This window comes from Scheffersomyces spartinae (assembly GCF_019049425.1).
Source record: "Scheffersomyces spartinae strain ARV_011 chromosome Unknown scaffold_1, whole genome shotgun sequence".
NCBI classification, from domain to species: domain Eukaryota; kingdom Fungi; phylum Ascomycota; class Pichiomycetes; order Serinales; family Debaryomycetaceae; genus Lizanozyma; species Lizanozyma spartinae.
Window position 1 is genome coordinate 739,214 of NW_025065048.1, and position 16,792 is coordinate 756,005.

Consider the following 16,792-nt stretch of genomic DNA (forward strand, 5'->3'; position numbering starts at 1 on the left):
CACTGTAATATCTAACTGAGTTGTTTATGCGTATGGATACAAGAACTAACAATTGTCCGAAAATCTTAGTGTCTGGAAACACACACTTTTTTTGCACTATTCGCAGCTGCTTTTCCTATGCCTGAAATCAATGCATTTCCATTGGTGGAACTGGGGTACTGCTCGTATGGAGAGGTTACCCTAGGCTTGCAGAAGGTTTCTACTACTAACCGTGAACCGCAATATAAATTACAGTAAACTAAAGCCATAACCTTTCTGGATTACGTCTGTGGTGTCCCACGAGTATCATTTCAGCCACCTCATCTCCTTGTAAGCTATAAAACAAAAACTCTGGTGAGTATCCCAATCGGGAATCCTACTCGCCCTGTCTGGTGTCTGAGTCTACTAATGTGGACAAGAACTGGTAGTTCAGAGGGTTGAATCCTGCATGAAGATACCTTTTGTGCTGAACACAGCTCTCAATCGGGCCAAATCGGCCACTAATCCAGCATGTATGCCTATATTTGTTGTAGATACGGTTGTCATAACAGAAAGACATATATGCTAACGATATAGCGCTACCACAAGGGAACTTGGTTAACCAATGAACCCGTAGGCAGTAAATGAGAGTGGCTAGGAAGGCCCCACTATTAACCCAATTGAAGGTTCTAAATGCCAGCACAATTCTACATCTAAATAATGCTTCGTACTACCGTATTTGCACCCATGCTCCTGGCTGTGGATCGTAGGTAAAGTCTGTTTCTGATTGGACAATTGGGATAAATCCCGCAAAGCAAATTTAGTTTGGGTACGACAGTGAAAGAATTTTACATTTTGAATTCAGTGTTATAAATTAGAGCGGGATTTATGAGAGAATAATCAGAACCGATTATCTTCAAGGAGTGTAATTGATGAGGTGTATTTCACTGTCGCAATAATCAACCAATGTAGTCGAATATAGAGGTAGTTGGAAAGTATTTAGAAGGGAAGGGAAGAGATTGAGTGTGGTAGGGGTAGTGGTTAAATCCCCAGACACGACTTTTAATTCTATTTATGTCTGAGGGCAGGACCCCTCGTATACAAATTTTTAAAAGGATGAGAAGGCCTTATGGTACGGCTAGTTGGTTTATAACTTGTATACTAGTCTGTCTGACATTCTCAGACAGACTCAACATGTAAATTAATGGCAATAAGCAATTTTCCTTTGATTAAAGCTTGTTATACCCCACTTATACCTTGACTCTCGGTATTGGAGGAATATACAAACATGTAACCTAAGACCCCTCTACACTAATAAAAAAGTCCTCTCACCAATTGCCCTAAGGTTGTAGGGGTCAACCACAAAACAGCAATGCGAGAGCCTACATATAATCCATGGTAATCAAAGCAATTCATTTAGTTGCTGCTTTCAGCCAGTTCATAAACAGACAACTAACTAATTTCCAACCGGCCCTTTCTTTTTTTCCCTCGTATGTAGTGCATAAAGATATGGATATGTCGGATATGTCGGATATGTCGGTCCTAAAGGAAAAAATATTGTTTTGTGCTTCTGTATTACAAAGTAGCGACAATTTTTTTTAGCAAGAGATAACAAACCCGTCAAAATAACAAATATGCATATAGATAGTTCACCCGAAAGCCGACAACCGACCGGGACTGCATTGAAATGGAAAAAACCTGCACAGTAGCCACTCTAGGCTATCAGTAAGAGTGAGGATGTCGGCGTATCTTTCTATTTTGCCAGGTTATATACAATACTTAATCGACACACCATGTTAGTGATAGTATTAGATAAAAGAAATATTTATGCAAAACCGAAACCCAAATATGTCGGAAGAGTCTGCATGTCGGAAAAGAGGAATAAACATTTTATGTTTTGTCGGTGTCGGATGCGTTATTTGCTATCAAAATGTATTGTATTGTTTCTGTTTCCTGCTCTGGCAGAACACAAATTTTCATTTTTTTTTTTACGTCGGTGTAACAAAAATGTCCAAATTCTCCACTATGTCAATACAAAACAAAAAAAAAAAACACTACTAGAGTTTAAATCCAGTCAACGTCGAGTAAAATCCTTTTCCCTCACATATAAATATATGCCCATATCCTCGACAAATGTCTAAGTAATTTTCAGTTTTTTTCTCTTACTTCTTTTCTTGTTTTGGTTCTTTAAGTTCGTTACTCTTCAATTCCTAACTTCCCTCAACCTCCTCAACCGGATAATCCTGTTCCTTAATTGGAATTACTAGCATATATTATTATTAAGTGAGAGTTGAGTTACACAAGACAAGATGAGTACTGAACCAACTACTGAAAAGGTTCCAGTTGTCCACACCGATGACGAAGAAGACGACATTGACCAATTGGTTCTTGACTTGCAATCTGTTGGTGGTGGCTTGGATGATGATGACGATGAAGTTGATGAAGCCTCCTTCAAAGCTGTTCCTGAAGAATTGCTTAAAACTGATCCAGCTACTGGTTTGACTTCTGCCGAAGTTGAAAAGAGAAGAAAGAAGTTTGGTCTTAATCAAATGGCTGAAGAAAAGGAAAACTTGGTGTTAAAGTTTGTTATGTTCTTTGTTGGTCCCATTCAATTCGTTATGGAAGCCGCCGCTATTTTGGCTGCTGGTTTGGAAGATTGGGTCGATTTCGGTGTCATTTGTGCTTTGCTTTTGTTGAACGCCTCTGTTGGTTTCATTCAAGAATACCAAGCTGGTTCTATTGTCGAAGAATTAAAGAAAACTTTGGCTAACACTGCTTTTATTGTTAGAGACGGTAGATTGGTTGAAGTACAATCTAACGAATTGGTTCCTGGTGATATCTTGCAATTGGAAGACGGTACTGTTCTTCCAGCTGATGGTAGAATTGTTACTGAAGACTGTTTGTTGCAAGTTGATCAATCCGCTATTACTGGTGAATCCTTGGCTGTCGACAAGAGATTCGGAGATGCTACTTATTCTTCCTCTACTGTTAAGACTGGTCAAGCCTTCATGATTGTTACTGCTACTGGTGACTCTACCTTTGTCGGTAGAGCTGCTTCCTTGGTTAACAAGGCTTCTGGTGGTACCGGTCATTTCACTGAAGTTTTAAACGGTATTGGTGCTGTTCTTTTGGTTTTGGTTATTGCCACTTTGTTGGTTGTCTGGGTTGCTTGTTTCTACAGAACTGTTAGAATTGTTCCAATCTTGAGATACACTTTGGCTATTACTATTATTGGTGTCCCAGTCGGTTTACCAGCTGTTGTTACCACCACCATGGCTGTCGGTGCTGCTTACTTGGCTAAGAAGCAAGCTATTGTCCAAAAGTTGTCTGCTATTGAATCTTTGGCTGGTGTCGAAATCTTGTGTTCTGATAAGACCGGTACTTTGACAAAGAACAAGTTGTCTTTGTACGAACCTTACACTGTTGAAGGTGTTGACCCAGATGACTTAATGTTGACTGCTTGTTTGGCTGCCTCTAGAAAGAAGAAGGGTTTGGATGCTATTGATAAGGCTTTCTTGAAGTCTTTGATTAACTACCCAAGAGCTAAGGATGCTTTACCAAAGTACAAGGTTTTGGAATTCCAACCTTTCGATCCTGTTTCTAAGAAGGTTACCGCTATTGTTGAATCTCCTGAAGGAGAACGTATTATCTGTGTTAAGGGTGCTCCATTGTTCGTCTTGAAGACTGTTGAGGAAGACCACCCTATTCCTGAGGATGTTCACGAAAACTACCAAAACACTGTCGCTGAATTTGCTTCCAGAGGTTTCAGATCTTTGGGTGTTGCTAGAAAGAGAGGTGAAGGTCACTGGGAAATTTTGGGTATTATGCCATGTTTGGATCCTCCAAGAGATGATACTGCTGCCACTGTTAACGAAGCCAGAATTTTAGGTTTGAGAGTCAAGATGTTAACTGGTGATGCCGTTGGTATTGCTAAGGAAACTTGTAGACAATTGGGTTTGGGTACTAACATTTACGACGCTGACAAGTTGGGTTTGTCCGGTGGTGGTGACATGGCCGGTTCCGAAATTGCTGATTTTGTTGAAAATGCCGATGGTTTCGCTGAAGTTTTCCCTCAACACAAGTATAATGCCGTTGAAATCTTGCAATCTAGAGGTTACTTGGTTGCCATGACTGGTGATGGTGTTAACGATGCTCCATCTTTGAAGAAGGCTGATACCGGTATTGCTGTCGAAGGTGCTACTGATGCTGCTCGTTCTGCTGCTGATATTGTTTTCTTGGCTCCTGGTTTGTCTGCTATCATTGATGCTTTGAAGACTTCAAGACAAATTTTCCACAGAATGTACTCTTATGTTGTTTACCGTATCGCTTTGTCCTTGCACTTGGAAATTTTTTTGGGTTTGTGGATTGCTATCTTGAACAGATCCTTGGATATTAACTTGGTTGTTTTCATTGCTATCTTTGCTGATGTTGCTACCTTGGCTATTGCCTACGATAATGCTCCTTACGACCCAGCTCCAGTTAAGTGGAACTTACCAAGATTGTGGGGTATGTCTATTATTTTGGGTACCATTTTGGCTGTTGGTACTTGGATTACTTTGACTACCATGTTCTTGCCAAAGGGTGGTATAATCCAAAACTTTGGTTCTGTTGATGGTGTTTTGTTCTTGCAAATTTCCTTGACAGAAAACTGGTTGATTTTCGTTACCAGAGCTCAAGGTCCATTCTGGTCTTCAGCTCCATCATGGCAATTGGCTGGTGCCGTTGGTATCGTTGATATCATTGCTACCTGTTTCACTTTGTTTGGATGGTGGTCTCAAAACTGGAACGACATTGTTACCGTCGTTAGAATCTGGGTTTTCTCTTTTGGTGTCTTCTGTGCTATGGGTGGTGCTTACTACTTGATGTCCACCTCTGAAGCTTTCGACAACTTCTGTAACGGTAAGAAGTCCAAGCCTCAAAAGGATCAAAGATCATTGGAAGATTTCCTCGTCTCCATGCAAAGAGTTTCTACTCAACACGAAAAGTCCTCTTAAGTGTTTGGGTAGTAAACTTTTTGAAGCTTGGTCCAATCTTGATACCATCGCTCTTTTAGAAAAGACTCATTTTCATTTTAACATTTAAGAAGTTTGGGTGTATGCTGGATGACATTAATTTAATTCAGATGTTCAATCGTAAAAGCGTTGTTCCCTTCCCTTTTATTGTTAATGGTCGGTTATTTTTATTTCCCCATGTGTTGATTTAAGTTATTTTTTATAATACTTTTATTGTCATCTTAATTAATATCGTTTTTAATAGTATTGTAGAAATTACACGTTATAATCATTGATAAAACCACATACACTATTATACTATTTTGAGCTTGTGTGACATGCTTAGTCAGCATACGACATAACTAAAAAGAGGGAACAGCATAGTACTATAAGAGAAGGACAAGGCTATTGGAATGAACAGGAGATACAAAGGTGATAGTGTAAAGTATATAAATAGTACTAAGGGACAATGCAATACAATGTAAGTAATAAAGTGCATAGTAGCATAATACTGTAAAAGCACTGGTTATAGTCCCATACACCGTGTGATGTCCGTATGATCAGTTTTGTATGCCCAGTAGTGTCCTGCATAGACACACACTTTCGGTGTGCGAATCAATAACCATCACCCATTAGATTTTCACTTGAAAAAGTGTTGATATCAGCCAGACCTCCTTTCTTCCGAATACTATAGATCTTTTCTATTTGTGTGGGGCGTGAATTGTTGTGGCGAGAAGTCGGCGCGTTTCATGGTTCTTTCTTTAAATTGTCGATATTTTAAGCCAGCATTTGTATTTTTAGTGTATATTATATTTGAGTTACCGAGTGACTGACTGTCTGATTGAGTGAGTTACTGAGTGACTGTTTATCTGATTGTCTGATTGTCTGCATACCTACCTACCTGTCTATCTGTGTGACTACTTTCCTATCCGTCTGTCCGTCTGCCTTCTGTCATGTCACATAGATCGTTTTCCATCGACACAGGAGTGAAGTCCCCAAGGACTAATGAAGTACCTCCAGTGTCTGCATCTGCATCTGCATCTTCTACCATGAAAAATACATTCAGATCTGCTTCTATCGGTTCCAGCAGTTTCTTCCCGTCGACGACGTTCTTTAAGAACTTGAGCTCTCCAAGCACTGATGACTTGGAAACCTCTGTTGCAATTGAAGCCACGGCTAACGTAGACGAAGTGGACGATGAAGAAGTATTGAAAGCTTCAAACTTGGACATTGTGGGTGCATTAAACAACTTGGATCTCGATGAAGATTTCTCCATTCCAGTCGATTCAAGTGACCGTGATGATCCCACTGCCGCAGGTACTGCTGGTACTGCTGGTACGGTTACCACGAAGAACGAACAACAAACTGCTGTGGAGTCTTCCTCCTCGTTTCACTTCACTCAGTCTGTGCCACCACCACCACCACCACATCAAATGTACTCGTCTCATCATATGCCACCAAACCAGCCAGGCCAGTTCAACGCCTTTGGTACCAACGTGACGCCTAACCCAAATACTTGGTCACCTCTGAATGGAACCTCCGGAGTTTATCCACCGGAAGTTGGTATCAACATCCAGCACTTGAAGTTGGACCCACCAGCAACAACGACCGAACCCGACGCGAAAGATGCTTCTAATCTGGAGAATAAGCAAAGTGACAATGACACTACTTCTACTTCTAAGTCGAACAACAAATTGCAAAGTCCTTCTACCGACAATTACTTGGGTGGTTTTCCTCCATTTGTCAATCAAAGGGTCCCCCATTCACAATTTTTGAATGATGGTGGTGGTGCTTTCTTTGGTGATAATAGTCATAGCAATTATATGAATGGTCCAGCAGGACAGATTCACCACCATGGATACCCTGTTCCACCATTCGGCACTGCTGCTGCTACTGATGCCAACGGGAAGAGTTCTAATTATCCAATGGGTGGCCCTCCTCTTTGGCAGCGGCCCATGGCTCAGCTCAATCATTCAATGTTGTCTAATAGTGGCAGTAATGATTCCAGAGGCAATATTAACGCAGGACCAGAGTCAGCAATGGGTGGAAACATCAATAACAGCAACCATACCAACAATAACCATAGTAATTATGGAGGCCGCTTTAATAGATCCCATTACGACGGTAGCAACAACAATACTTCCAATAACTATAGCAATCATCATCATAATAATAATCATCATGGTGGTATTCGGAGAAACGACTTGAACTCCCATCGTAAAATGAACAACCGCAGGAAAGGTGATGATGCTTCAAAATACGTCAATGCTCGTTTAGAGGATTTCACGGGAGAAATCTATTCCTTGTGCAAGGACCAACATGGATGCAGATTCTTACAACGTCAGTTAGACTTGGGAAACGAGCTAGAACAAGCAGGAGTCAACAACTCTGATATCAATGGACAGGTATCGACAACAAAGGAAGTAGCTGCTACAATGATATTCAATGAGATTTATCTTCGAATTATTGAGTTAATGGTTGACCCATTTGGGAACTACTTGATTCAAAAGTTGTTTGAGAACATCTCCACTGCTCAGCGGACGATTTTGGTTAAAAATGCATCACCAGAGTTCATTCGGATTGCCTTGGACCCTCATGGGACCAGAGCATTGCAGAAGTTGGTGGAATGTATTGACACCAAGGAAGAGTCAATGCTAATCATAGAAAGTCTATCACCACACATTGTGACATTGTCACGTGACTTGAACGGTAATCATGTTGTTCAAAAGTGCTTACAGAAATTAACACCGGAGGATAACCAGTTCATCTTTGAAACCGCTTCAATGCATTGCAACGAGATAGCAACCCATAGACATGGATGTTGTGTCTTACAGAGGTGTTTGGACCATGGAAATGCCGACCAACGCGAACAATTATCGTTGAAAGTGGCCGAGAATGCTACCAGTTTGTCTTTGGATCCTTTTGGAAATTACGTGGTACAATATGTTTTAAGTCGAGGTGATGGAGCTTCTATATCCATTATTTTGGATCATATTCGTGCCAACGCAATCAAATTGCTGTTGCATAAGTTTGGTTCCAATGTAATTGAAAAGTCTTTGAGAATTAATAAGTTGACAGAATCACTCATTTCTGTACTACTCGAAAACTCAGATAAGTTTTCTGATTTGTTGAATGATGCTTATGGCAATTATGTGCTTCAAACTAGTTTGGATGTGGCCAATGGAAGAGATTTGGCCAAGTTAGCCAATGTACTACAACCACTACTTGTTAACATTAAGAATACTCCCCATGGAAGAAGAATCTTAACGAAAATCCAGAATGTTTGCTAAAGAATAAAAGTTGCAAACCATCACATGATGTGGGGATTGTTTTGTATATATATATATATATATTTAAATTGTATTTTAGTTTGTATATTAAAAAAAAGTATAAGTTGACATGACCCTTGATGACGTTAATTTACGAGTGAAGCCGTTGAACATGTGTGCTCATGTTTGCACATATGATCTCAGACATGCATCCTTGTGATTTACGATGGGTTGTAGATCTTTTGCACCATGAAGCGCAAATTTACACAGAATTAGCTGCAATGCGTTTGCAGTCAGTTATGAGATTAGTTTATTGTTGATGAAACCACAAGTGGATGCAGAAATTGTTTATCTACTTTGAACAAGTAGACGTTAAATTCGGACTGTATTGAAGTGGTAGTGTGAAAACTTCCAACCAAATGAATCAACTATACTGACCACACATAATACTGTTAAATTATACGAGATGCAACAGAAATGTTTGAATACGATAACTACAAGTGTAAGGGCCTTGATCTCTACAAAAATAATTTTAAAATGTAGTGTAGGGCTTCCGTAGTATTACGTTGCCCTAGGGATTCCAGGCATGGTAGGAAGGGTTCAAAACGTAGTCTAAATGCAACAACACACGACGATGAGCATCTCTTTTGGGGTGAACACATCAAATGAACTATTCGATGTTGAAAGCATTAATAAAAACGAAGAAGTTTCAGCGACTTCCATGACGTGGAAACCAAACCACATATGCATGTGTTAAAAGAATAAACCATAATTCAGCATTTACGCAGATGCACAAGCCTGAAGAAAAAATAGAAACAGAAGGGATAGGACAATATATTTCGATCTTCGATGCAGAGTATTATTGCTAGCTAAATCTAAATCATGCCATAAAATGCTACCAAGCCATACGCTCACAGTATTTTTATTTGCCGGAATGGCTTTGCGTACCGGTATAGTCTCCGCGATACAATGCCAAAAAAAAGGGAACCTTGCACACTTAACAATTAGGCACAAGCTGGTGTGTCTAAAATCATCAACGTAAAACAGTTGCTGAGTCGAAAGAAGTACTAAAAAAGAGGTATTGGCTTCTATTGCATATACATGAGATTGCATCATGCCAGGTACCACAAGTAGCTCTAAGCCATCGGATCATGTAGCTAGTTATTCAACGACCATTCAGCAATATAAGGTAGATGGTGGTGATGGCGAAGGCGAGAATGAAACCAAGACCACATCTCGAATACCAATGAAGAAAAGGAAATACAGTAGAGGTGGATGCATGGAATGCAAGCGACGCAAGATCAAATGCGACGAAGGCAAACCCTTTTGTTTCAACTGCACGAAGGTTAGAAAGGAGTGTACTTACATGGCAAAGAAGTTTACCTTTGAGCCGGTGGAAGTGTCTATAAAGAAGGATGCAACCATGAGTTATACTATGAGTGAAGACAATAATAAGCTACTACTGGAATCACCAAAGACTCAAAGTCAATTACCTCAGTTACAGCTTCATTATCAACACCAACCTGTATCACTTCCTGTTGAACATGGAGGTGGTGGTGGGAGGCCACTGCCTCCAGTACTTCCATATTCTAACGCGAATACCCCCAACAATCAGCAACAAATGTACGGACAACCTCCTGTACCCCAACCTGTGTTACAGCAAGCTTCTATATCACAACCTGTGTTACAGCAAGCTTCTATACCGCAACCTGCGTTACCACCACATCCGATTCCAATTCTACCCCCAAGCGATAATGGACAATTTTACCAAGCTCCAGGATCAGGACCAAGACCTTCATATATTCTCCAGAACATCGCCCCACCACCTCCACAACAACAGCCACTGCAACTGCCTATGCAGAACATATCACCCAATTATCCCAACCAAGTGGGTCCATTCCCTCCTCCACTGATGGAGCCCGGTGTTAGTCAGATCTCGTTTTCCAGCTCTATAGCGTTGCCTATTCCGGACGTGGCCATGGACCCCTTATTCACCGAGGCTTTGGAATTGGCTACAGACATTGGTGACTTTCTACATGAAGAGAGCTTTGTTCCGAGCTTACAGACGTTTGACTCCAACACTACGGTGACGTCGCTTTCTGTGGACTCCATTGCTCAGAACTTGAATAGCAACAACAGCCAGCCAAACATCTTGAACGACCAAGGGCCAGTGGATGCAACCTCAAACGTAAACGAAGCAAACAATGTAAACGAAGGCGACCAAGGACTCGGTTCGAATGTTCGAATGGACGGGAACAAGTCTAGTGGTAAGAAGAAGCTGAAAAGCATCAGAATTGGGAACAATGCGTTACGTGAGTTCATTCATCAACATCAAATTGCGTTCGTCGACTACAACAGTGAGCCATATGGCGTTTCAACGCATGACGCCTTGGATGAAGATATCCTCCACAATTTGGAGACCTTCAATGTCGAGCAGTTTGCTAAGGACGTCGTCGCTGACTACAGACTGAAGACCAGTGTTCCTAAGTATGCCTGGCATCCAGATCTATCTGTGCCCAATGACTCTCTAATCGATGCCGTTGCCCAAGATAACCCTTTATTCGAGAAGCACTTGCCATACTTAAAGATCTTGACAAACACGCCCTTGTCGTATCACTTATATCCGTTTGCAGAGTCTATTGAGAGCAACGAAGTGCTGAAGATTCTTTTGACCAATCTGAAGCATTCACCGTACTTATTAGCATCATTATTGGCCATGTCAGCCACTTTCCAGTACAACCAATCAGGAGCCAAGATTCACGAGCAATTAAGGTTCAAATACGCCACCTTATGCTTAATCTTATTGGGAGATGCCTTCTCACAACATATAGCCAAAGATAACACCACCAACTTTGAAGAAGCCGTCCCTAAAATAGAAAACTTGGTTCTTACAGTACTTGTGCTAACGTCTATATTTACGGCCATAGCATATTCGTCCAAAAGGAAATTCCTAGATCATTGGAAGGTTCATTTAAGAGGTGCAAAGGACTTGCTCGTAAATTATTTACGACTTTCAAAGACTAACAACATCAAACGAGTTTCGTTTGGAATGGCTTTGGCGCTTATTTGGTTCACCTCTATCGAAATGATAGCCATATTAACAGCAGAAACAGCTGGAGTCCTTCGGGAGGAATCTCAAATCAATGACATATTCAAACTAGCAGGTGATTTCAATGGAACAAACACCAAAGACATCCATGATGCGCTACAACGACTGAGATTACTTTCCAAGACTCCGAAGGAATTCAATACTTATTTCGGCCATAGCAACGATTCCTTTGAACTTATTGCCGATATATGTCGAGAGAGACTACGAATAGTCGATAACCATGAGATACTGTGTCGAAAGTTAACCCAGATATGTGCCCGTATGGATGCAGCACGATCTACCCCAGTGATACCTCTTTGCGACATGGAGACATTTATTGTCCCCCCCGAGTCCCCTTTGCATCCGCAGAATAAAGAAAGCTCCACCTATAACATATCAATGGCAGCGTTTGGTGAAGAGGTTACAGGTGAAGGGAAGACCATATATTATTCGTGGTTTGATTTAGTCGAACAACTACATTTAGATTATGTGTTTTTTAAAGTGTTAACCATGAGAAAATTGATGCATCTTCCCAGAGTTCATCCATTAGTTCAAGATATGGTTCGGCTGGTTTTAAAGGCTACATTCTTTATCAAACGGAAGACGGACGATTCGTACTTGCAGGACAAACAGTCTAATAATATTTTACTTGAGACCGCAAGATTCTACCTTCCGGCAACATTATTTGATATGCGGTGTATCATGGTCCAGTCACCTTTAAGAATTGCCGGTATATGTTCTTTTGATGATGAACAATTAGAACAAGTTGAAATATTTTTTATGGGGTGCGTCAAATTAGGTAATGGAAGTTCAATGAGTGCATTGCATGCTATTAGCAAACACCGAGAGAAATTAAAGTCTGTTAAAAGCCCACTGACTGCTTCAGATGCTACTAGAAGTACTTATTTGGAAGACGATCTTAACGAATACATGGAAATCGATGGGAAGGAAGCAATTGCTTTTGCTTAGAGAGAGATATATATTAGAACTTATTAAATTGTTAAATAATTATACTGCAATTATTAAACAAGAACATTTTCACTTATTCCTACATTATTATAAGGTAGGTTACCCATTAAAACGGCGCTACCGACATTTCGATATTTTTTTTGTTCGTTTGTATTGCGTTTGCATATATGCACATTTGATGCAATGCATCCTGTCAACAACGCCCTCACATCGTTTACAATTCGCGTTCCGAAGCGTATACGACGGGAACGAGAACTTTAATTTGAAAAAACATTATAAACACCTAGCGCCGACCGAATTGAGAGCAACTTGATATCAATTCAAATCAAACGGAGACGAAACGAGCCAAAAATCTAATCATGTCTGAGGAAGGTACTCCCTTATTGGAACAACGTGTTAATGGCGCTGAGGTAACTAAGCCAGGGTACTTACCAAAAGATGAGATCGAATGGGAATTCGGTGGTCCTGCTGGAGCATTGGGGATGATGATAGGGTTCCCCTTATTGATGTGGTATATGTGGATTAGTGCCGAATTCTACGGCGGTAAGCCAGCTTGGCCAACTGAAGAAGAAACTTGGCGACAATTCATTCACCATTTGTACAACACATTCCTTGAACATGGAGTCCCATCATTTACTTCATGGTTTGTGTTCACAGCTTTTATTCTTTTGGAAGCTGCCTTTTATTTGACATTGCCTGGGATCTGGACCAAAGGTCAGCCTTTAACTCACATGAATAATAAGCAATTGCCATATTTTTGTAATGCCGTGTGGTCCTTTTATACCACCATTGCCCTTGCCTTGATCTTGCATGTTACCGGGGTGTTCAAGGTGTACTATATATTGGAACACTTTGGGGAAATCATGACTACCGCCATCTTCTATGGATTATCGTTATCAATTGTTTTGTACATTGTTTGTTTGACTGTTACTCATGATTATAGTCGGATGACCGGAAACCATATCTATGACTGTTTCATGGGTGCACCATTGAACCCTCGGTTGTTCACGTACTTGGACCTCAAGATGTTCTTTGAAGTCAGAATCCCTTGGTTTCTCTTATTCTTTATGAGTTTAGGTCTTGTTGTCAAACAATACGAACAAGGCCACGTGTCTCCCCAAGCAGTCTTCATCTTATATGCTCATTGGTTATATGCTAATGCTTGTGCTAAAGGTGAGGAATTGATTGTTCCAACTTGGGACATGGCCTATGAAAAGTTTGGCTTCATGCTTCTCTTTTGGAACATCGGTGGCGTCCCCTTTACCTACTGCCATTGTACCTTGTTCCTTTACTATCACGACTATACCGAATACCAATGGTCAATCACTTACAATGTGATTTTGTTCGTGGTCTTGACCATTGCTTACTACTTTTTCGACACCGGAAACAGACAAAAGAACTCCTTTAGGAGATTCATGTCGGGAAACAAAAACATAAGAAAGACCTTCCCCTACTTGCCATATTCTGATTTGGTTGACCCCAAGTACATTAAATGTAAAAATGGCTCCTTCTTGTTGACTGATGGTTGGTATGTTTATGCTCGGAAGATGCACTACACTGCTGACTTTACCCAATCATTAACGTGGGGTTTAATTTGTGGATTTGCTTCTCCATTCCCATGGTTCTTCCCCGTCTTCTTCTTTATTGTCTTGGTCCACAGAGCTTACAGAGATCAACGCAAATGTGCAAAGAAATATGGTGAAGATTGGGATAGATATTTGGAAGCTTGTCCATACATGTTCATTCCATATATCTGGTAAAATATCATATACATACTCGTATAATTGAACATATACATATACACACATACATGTATGCACACATACATATACATATACATACATATACATATACATATAAATATACATATATATATATATATATTTGTATAATTAATCCTTTTCAGCTATCGCTATTAATCTTTCATCAATCTCATCAGGGGTTAAGATCCGGAATTTCCCCTCAGTAGCCAAACCTATCTCTATATCATTCTTTCTGAAATCACTACCTAATACAGAACTTAAGGCTGTAATAGCAAATTCAACAGTTTCTTTCCAATCTCCACGGACAGCACCTGATTTCTTTAACTTCTTTTCCAAATATGCTGTAGCCTCTTGTTGTTTAGGGCCAGTGGCACAAGCTTTAACCCCAGTGAAATATCCAGCAGGATCACACTTGAATACTTGAGGACCTCTTCCTTCATCAGTAAAGTCAACCTGACAATAAGTAGCAGCAACTCCCAATGGTCTCATATATGCTCTTTGAGTATAAATTTGAGAAGTATTGGCAATTTGTTTGGATAAAGTTTCTACAGGGATCTCGTAACCATATTTATATCTAAATTCCGCAGCTGCTGATCTCGATCTCATGGCCAAAGATCTAGCATCAGCAATTGAACCTGTAGCCACCATACCAATACTGGGAGTAATATTGAATACATAAGATACTGTAGCAGGGTCTAACAACTTATCTGGGATCTTTTTTTGGGAAATTAAAACGGCCGAGTCCTTCCCGGTGACACCAAGGGATGTTATATTGGCCAAATTTATAGCTTTGAATGCATATTCAACTTGGAACAATCTTCCTTCGGGAGAAAAGATAGTGATGTGTCTATCAAAACCAGCACCTTTAATTGAGATGTTAGTAACAGAAATGGTAATTGATTCGTTATCGGCGCCTAATGCTAATTACTTACTAGACATGACTTGATTGGTCTATTAGTTATGGTTGTGGGTGGAAGTTACTGAAAGGGTTGGTTGGTGGCGAGTGTTGGATATATTTTGGGGTTGGCATTATCACGACTATCTGCGACAAAGCGCGACATTAATTTTTGGGAGAATGTCGCATTTTTTTAGCTTACAATTTTCAATACAACTATCCACTGTCTCCACTAGCTCTGCGGTACTCTTGCTTATCAATACATCATTTGACTCATAGCCAGAAGTCAACCTTAACAGCAAGTTCATATTCAGAGTCCACGTCAAGTTCACATTTGCAGCCAGAGTCAAAATAGACCCAGAGTCAATGTCTCACTATGATAGTGCCGTTAACTGAAAGTGATACTTTCACTACAGACACCAAGACAGAGTCACATAAACCCTTATACGAACCGAACGGAGTCAAACAACCCAACGTATCATACCATTTCAATCCTGATGTCAGCAAATACCATTATGGACCTCGACACCCCATGAAGCCCTTTAGACTCATGCTAACAGACCATTTGGTCATCTCTTACAAGCTATATGAATTAATGGACTTGTATACTCCAAGACGAGCAACCAAAGAAGAGTTGCTTGAGTTCCATTCGCAAGATTACATCGACTTCCTTCAATCCGTAACCCCTGACCAAGTGTCCAAATATGTGGATAATGTGCTACAACGATTTAATATCGGAGATGATTGCCCGGTCTTTGATGGCATCTATGATTATTCACTGATATATGCTGGAGCTTCTTTAGATGCTACCAGGAAATTGATGAGTGGAATGTCAGATATAGCTATTAATTGGTCTGGAGGATTACATCATGCCAAAAAGGCCGAACCCAGTGGGTTTTGTTATGTCAATGATATTGTTTTGGGTATTCTTAATTTGCTAAGGGTCCATCCCAGAGTCATGTATATAGATATTGACTTACACCATGGAGACGGGGTTCAAGAAGCATTTTATACCACAGATAGAGTGATGACTGTCTCATTCCATAAATATAACGGGGAATTCTTCCCGGGAACAGGATCCGTGGACGAGAAGGGCATTGGGAAGGGGAAAAATTATGCCATCAATGTGCCATTAAGAGATGGTATCGATGATGAAAGTTATGTGAGATTGTTCAAACTGATTGTGGAACCTTTAATTACCATGTATCAACCTACATGTATTGTTCAACAGTGTGGAGCTGATTCCTTGGGGTTTGATAGATTGGGATGCTTTAATCTTAACATCAGAGCCCATGGAGAATGTGTTAAGTATGTGAAGTCATTTGGGATCCCCATGTTAGTGTTAGGCGGTGGTGGATACACCCCCAGGAACGTTTCAAGATTATGGTGCTATGAAACATCAGTATTAAATGATGTTACATTGAATGCCAAACTTCCCAATGATTTACCATCACATGAATGGTTTGGACCTGATTTTTCACTCCATCCTCAACTTGATGGAAGAATAGATAACAAAAACTCCAAGAAATATTTGGATAGCGTTCGACAAACGATCATGGAACAGATACGATATCTTAGTCATGCTCCATCAGTTCAGATGAGAGAGATTCCACCGGATTTAACCGGACTTACTGACGAGGAAGAGGAGTTAATCAGGGAACTTAACGAAGAGAATTATAGAGAGCAAGCAGAGTCCAAAGATGTTGCCAAAGAAGTCCATGTTGATTAATTGTATTATTATTATTATTGTTAGTGTGTTAATGTATATTAGAATATAGTAGAGCTTATCTTACTTTGCTATATACAGGACAAACCAAATACGACGACATTATTATTAGACATTAATTTCGTAAGTAAGG

At 40.3% G+C, this 16,792-nt stretch overlaps 6 protein-coding genes across 6 annotated transcripts; 5 read left to right on the forward strand and 1 right to left on the reverse strand.

Annotated features, from left to right (window-relative positions):
- Positions 1–2,267: 2,267 nt before the first annotated feature.
- On the forward strand, positions 2,268–4,952 carry PMA1 (H(+)-exporting P2-type ATPase; the record flags this gene model as incomplete). Its single annotated transcript, XM_043191152.1, has 1 exon — positions 2,268–4,952. One exon carries the CDS (start codon positions 2,268–2,270, stop codon positions 4,950–4,952), a length of 2,685 nt encoding a protein of 894 aa, XP_043051829.1.
- Positions 4,953–5,954: 1,002 nt separating this feature from the next.
- Positions 5,955–8,239, forward strand: KQ657_000300 (uncharacterized protein; the record flags this gene model as incomplete). The annotated part of the gene is made up of 2 exons (XM_043191153.1): positions 5,955–5,959; positions 6,085–8,239. 2 exons carry the CDS (start codon positions 5,955–5,957, stop codon positions 8,237–8,239), a joined length of 2,160 nt encoding a protein of 719 aa, XP_043051830.1.
- A 1,093-nt stretch (positions 8,240–9,332) lies between these two features.
- On the forward strand, positions 9,333–12,275 carry LYS144 (Lys144p; the record flags this gene model as incomplete). The annotated part of the gene is made up of 2 exons (XM_043191154.1): positions 9,333–9,339; positions 9,412–12,275. 2 exons carry the CDS (start codon positions 9,333–9,335, stop codon positions 12,273–12,275), a joined length of 2,871 nt encoding a protein of 956 aa, XP_043051831.1.
- Positions 12,276–12,634: 359 nt separating this feature from the next.
- Positions 12,635–14,035, forward strand: ERG4 (delta(24(24(1)))-sterol reductase; the record flags this gene model as incomplete). Its single annotated transcript, XM_043191155.1, has 1 exon — positions 12,635–14,035. The coding sequence occupies one exon, from the start codon at positions 12,635–12,637 to the stop codon at positions 14,033–14,035; it is 1,401 nt and encodes a 466-aa protein (XP_043051832.1).
- A 132-nt stretch (positions 14,036–14,167) lies between these two features.
- On the reverse strand, positions 14,168–14,977 carry SCL1 (proteasome core particle subunit alpha 1; the record flags this gene model as incomplete). The annotated part of the gene is given in 2 exon segments (XM_043191156.1): positions 14,168–14,958; positions 14,971–14,977. The coding sequence occupies 2 exon segments, from the start codon at positions 14,975–14,977 to the stop codon at positions 14,168–14,170; spliced, it is 798 nt and encodes a 265-aa protein (XP_043051833.1).
- A 332-nt stretch (positions 14,978–15,309) lies between these two features.
- HOS2 (histone deacetylase) lies at positions 15,310–16,662 on the forward strand (the record flags this gene model as incomplete). The annotated part of the gene is made up of 1 exon (XM_043191157.1): positions 15,310–16,662. The coding sequence occupies one exon, from the start codon at positions 15,310–15,312 to the stop codon at positions 16,660–16,662; it is 1,353 nt and encodes a 450-aa protein (XP_043051834.1).
- Positions 16,663–16,792: the final 130 nt, after the last annotated feature.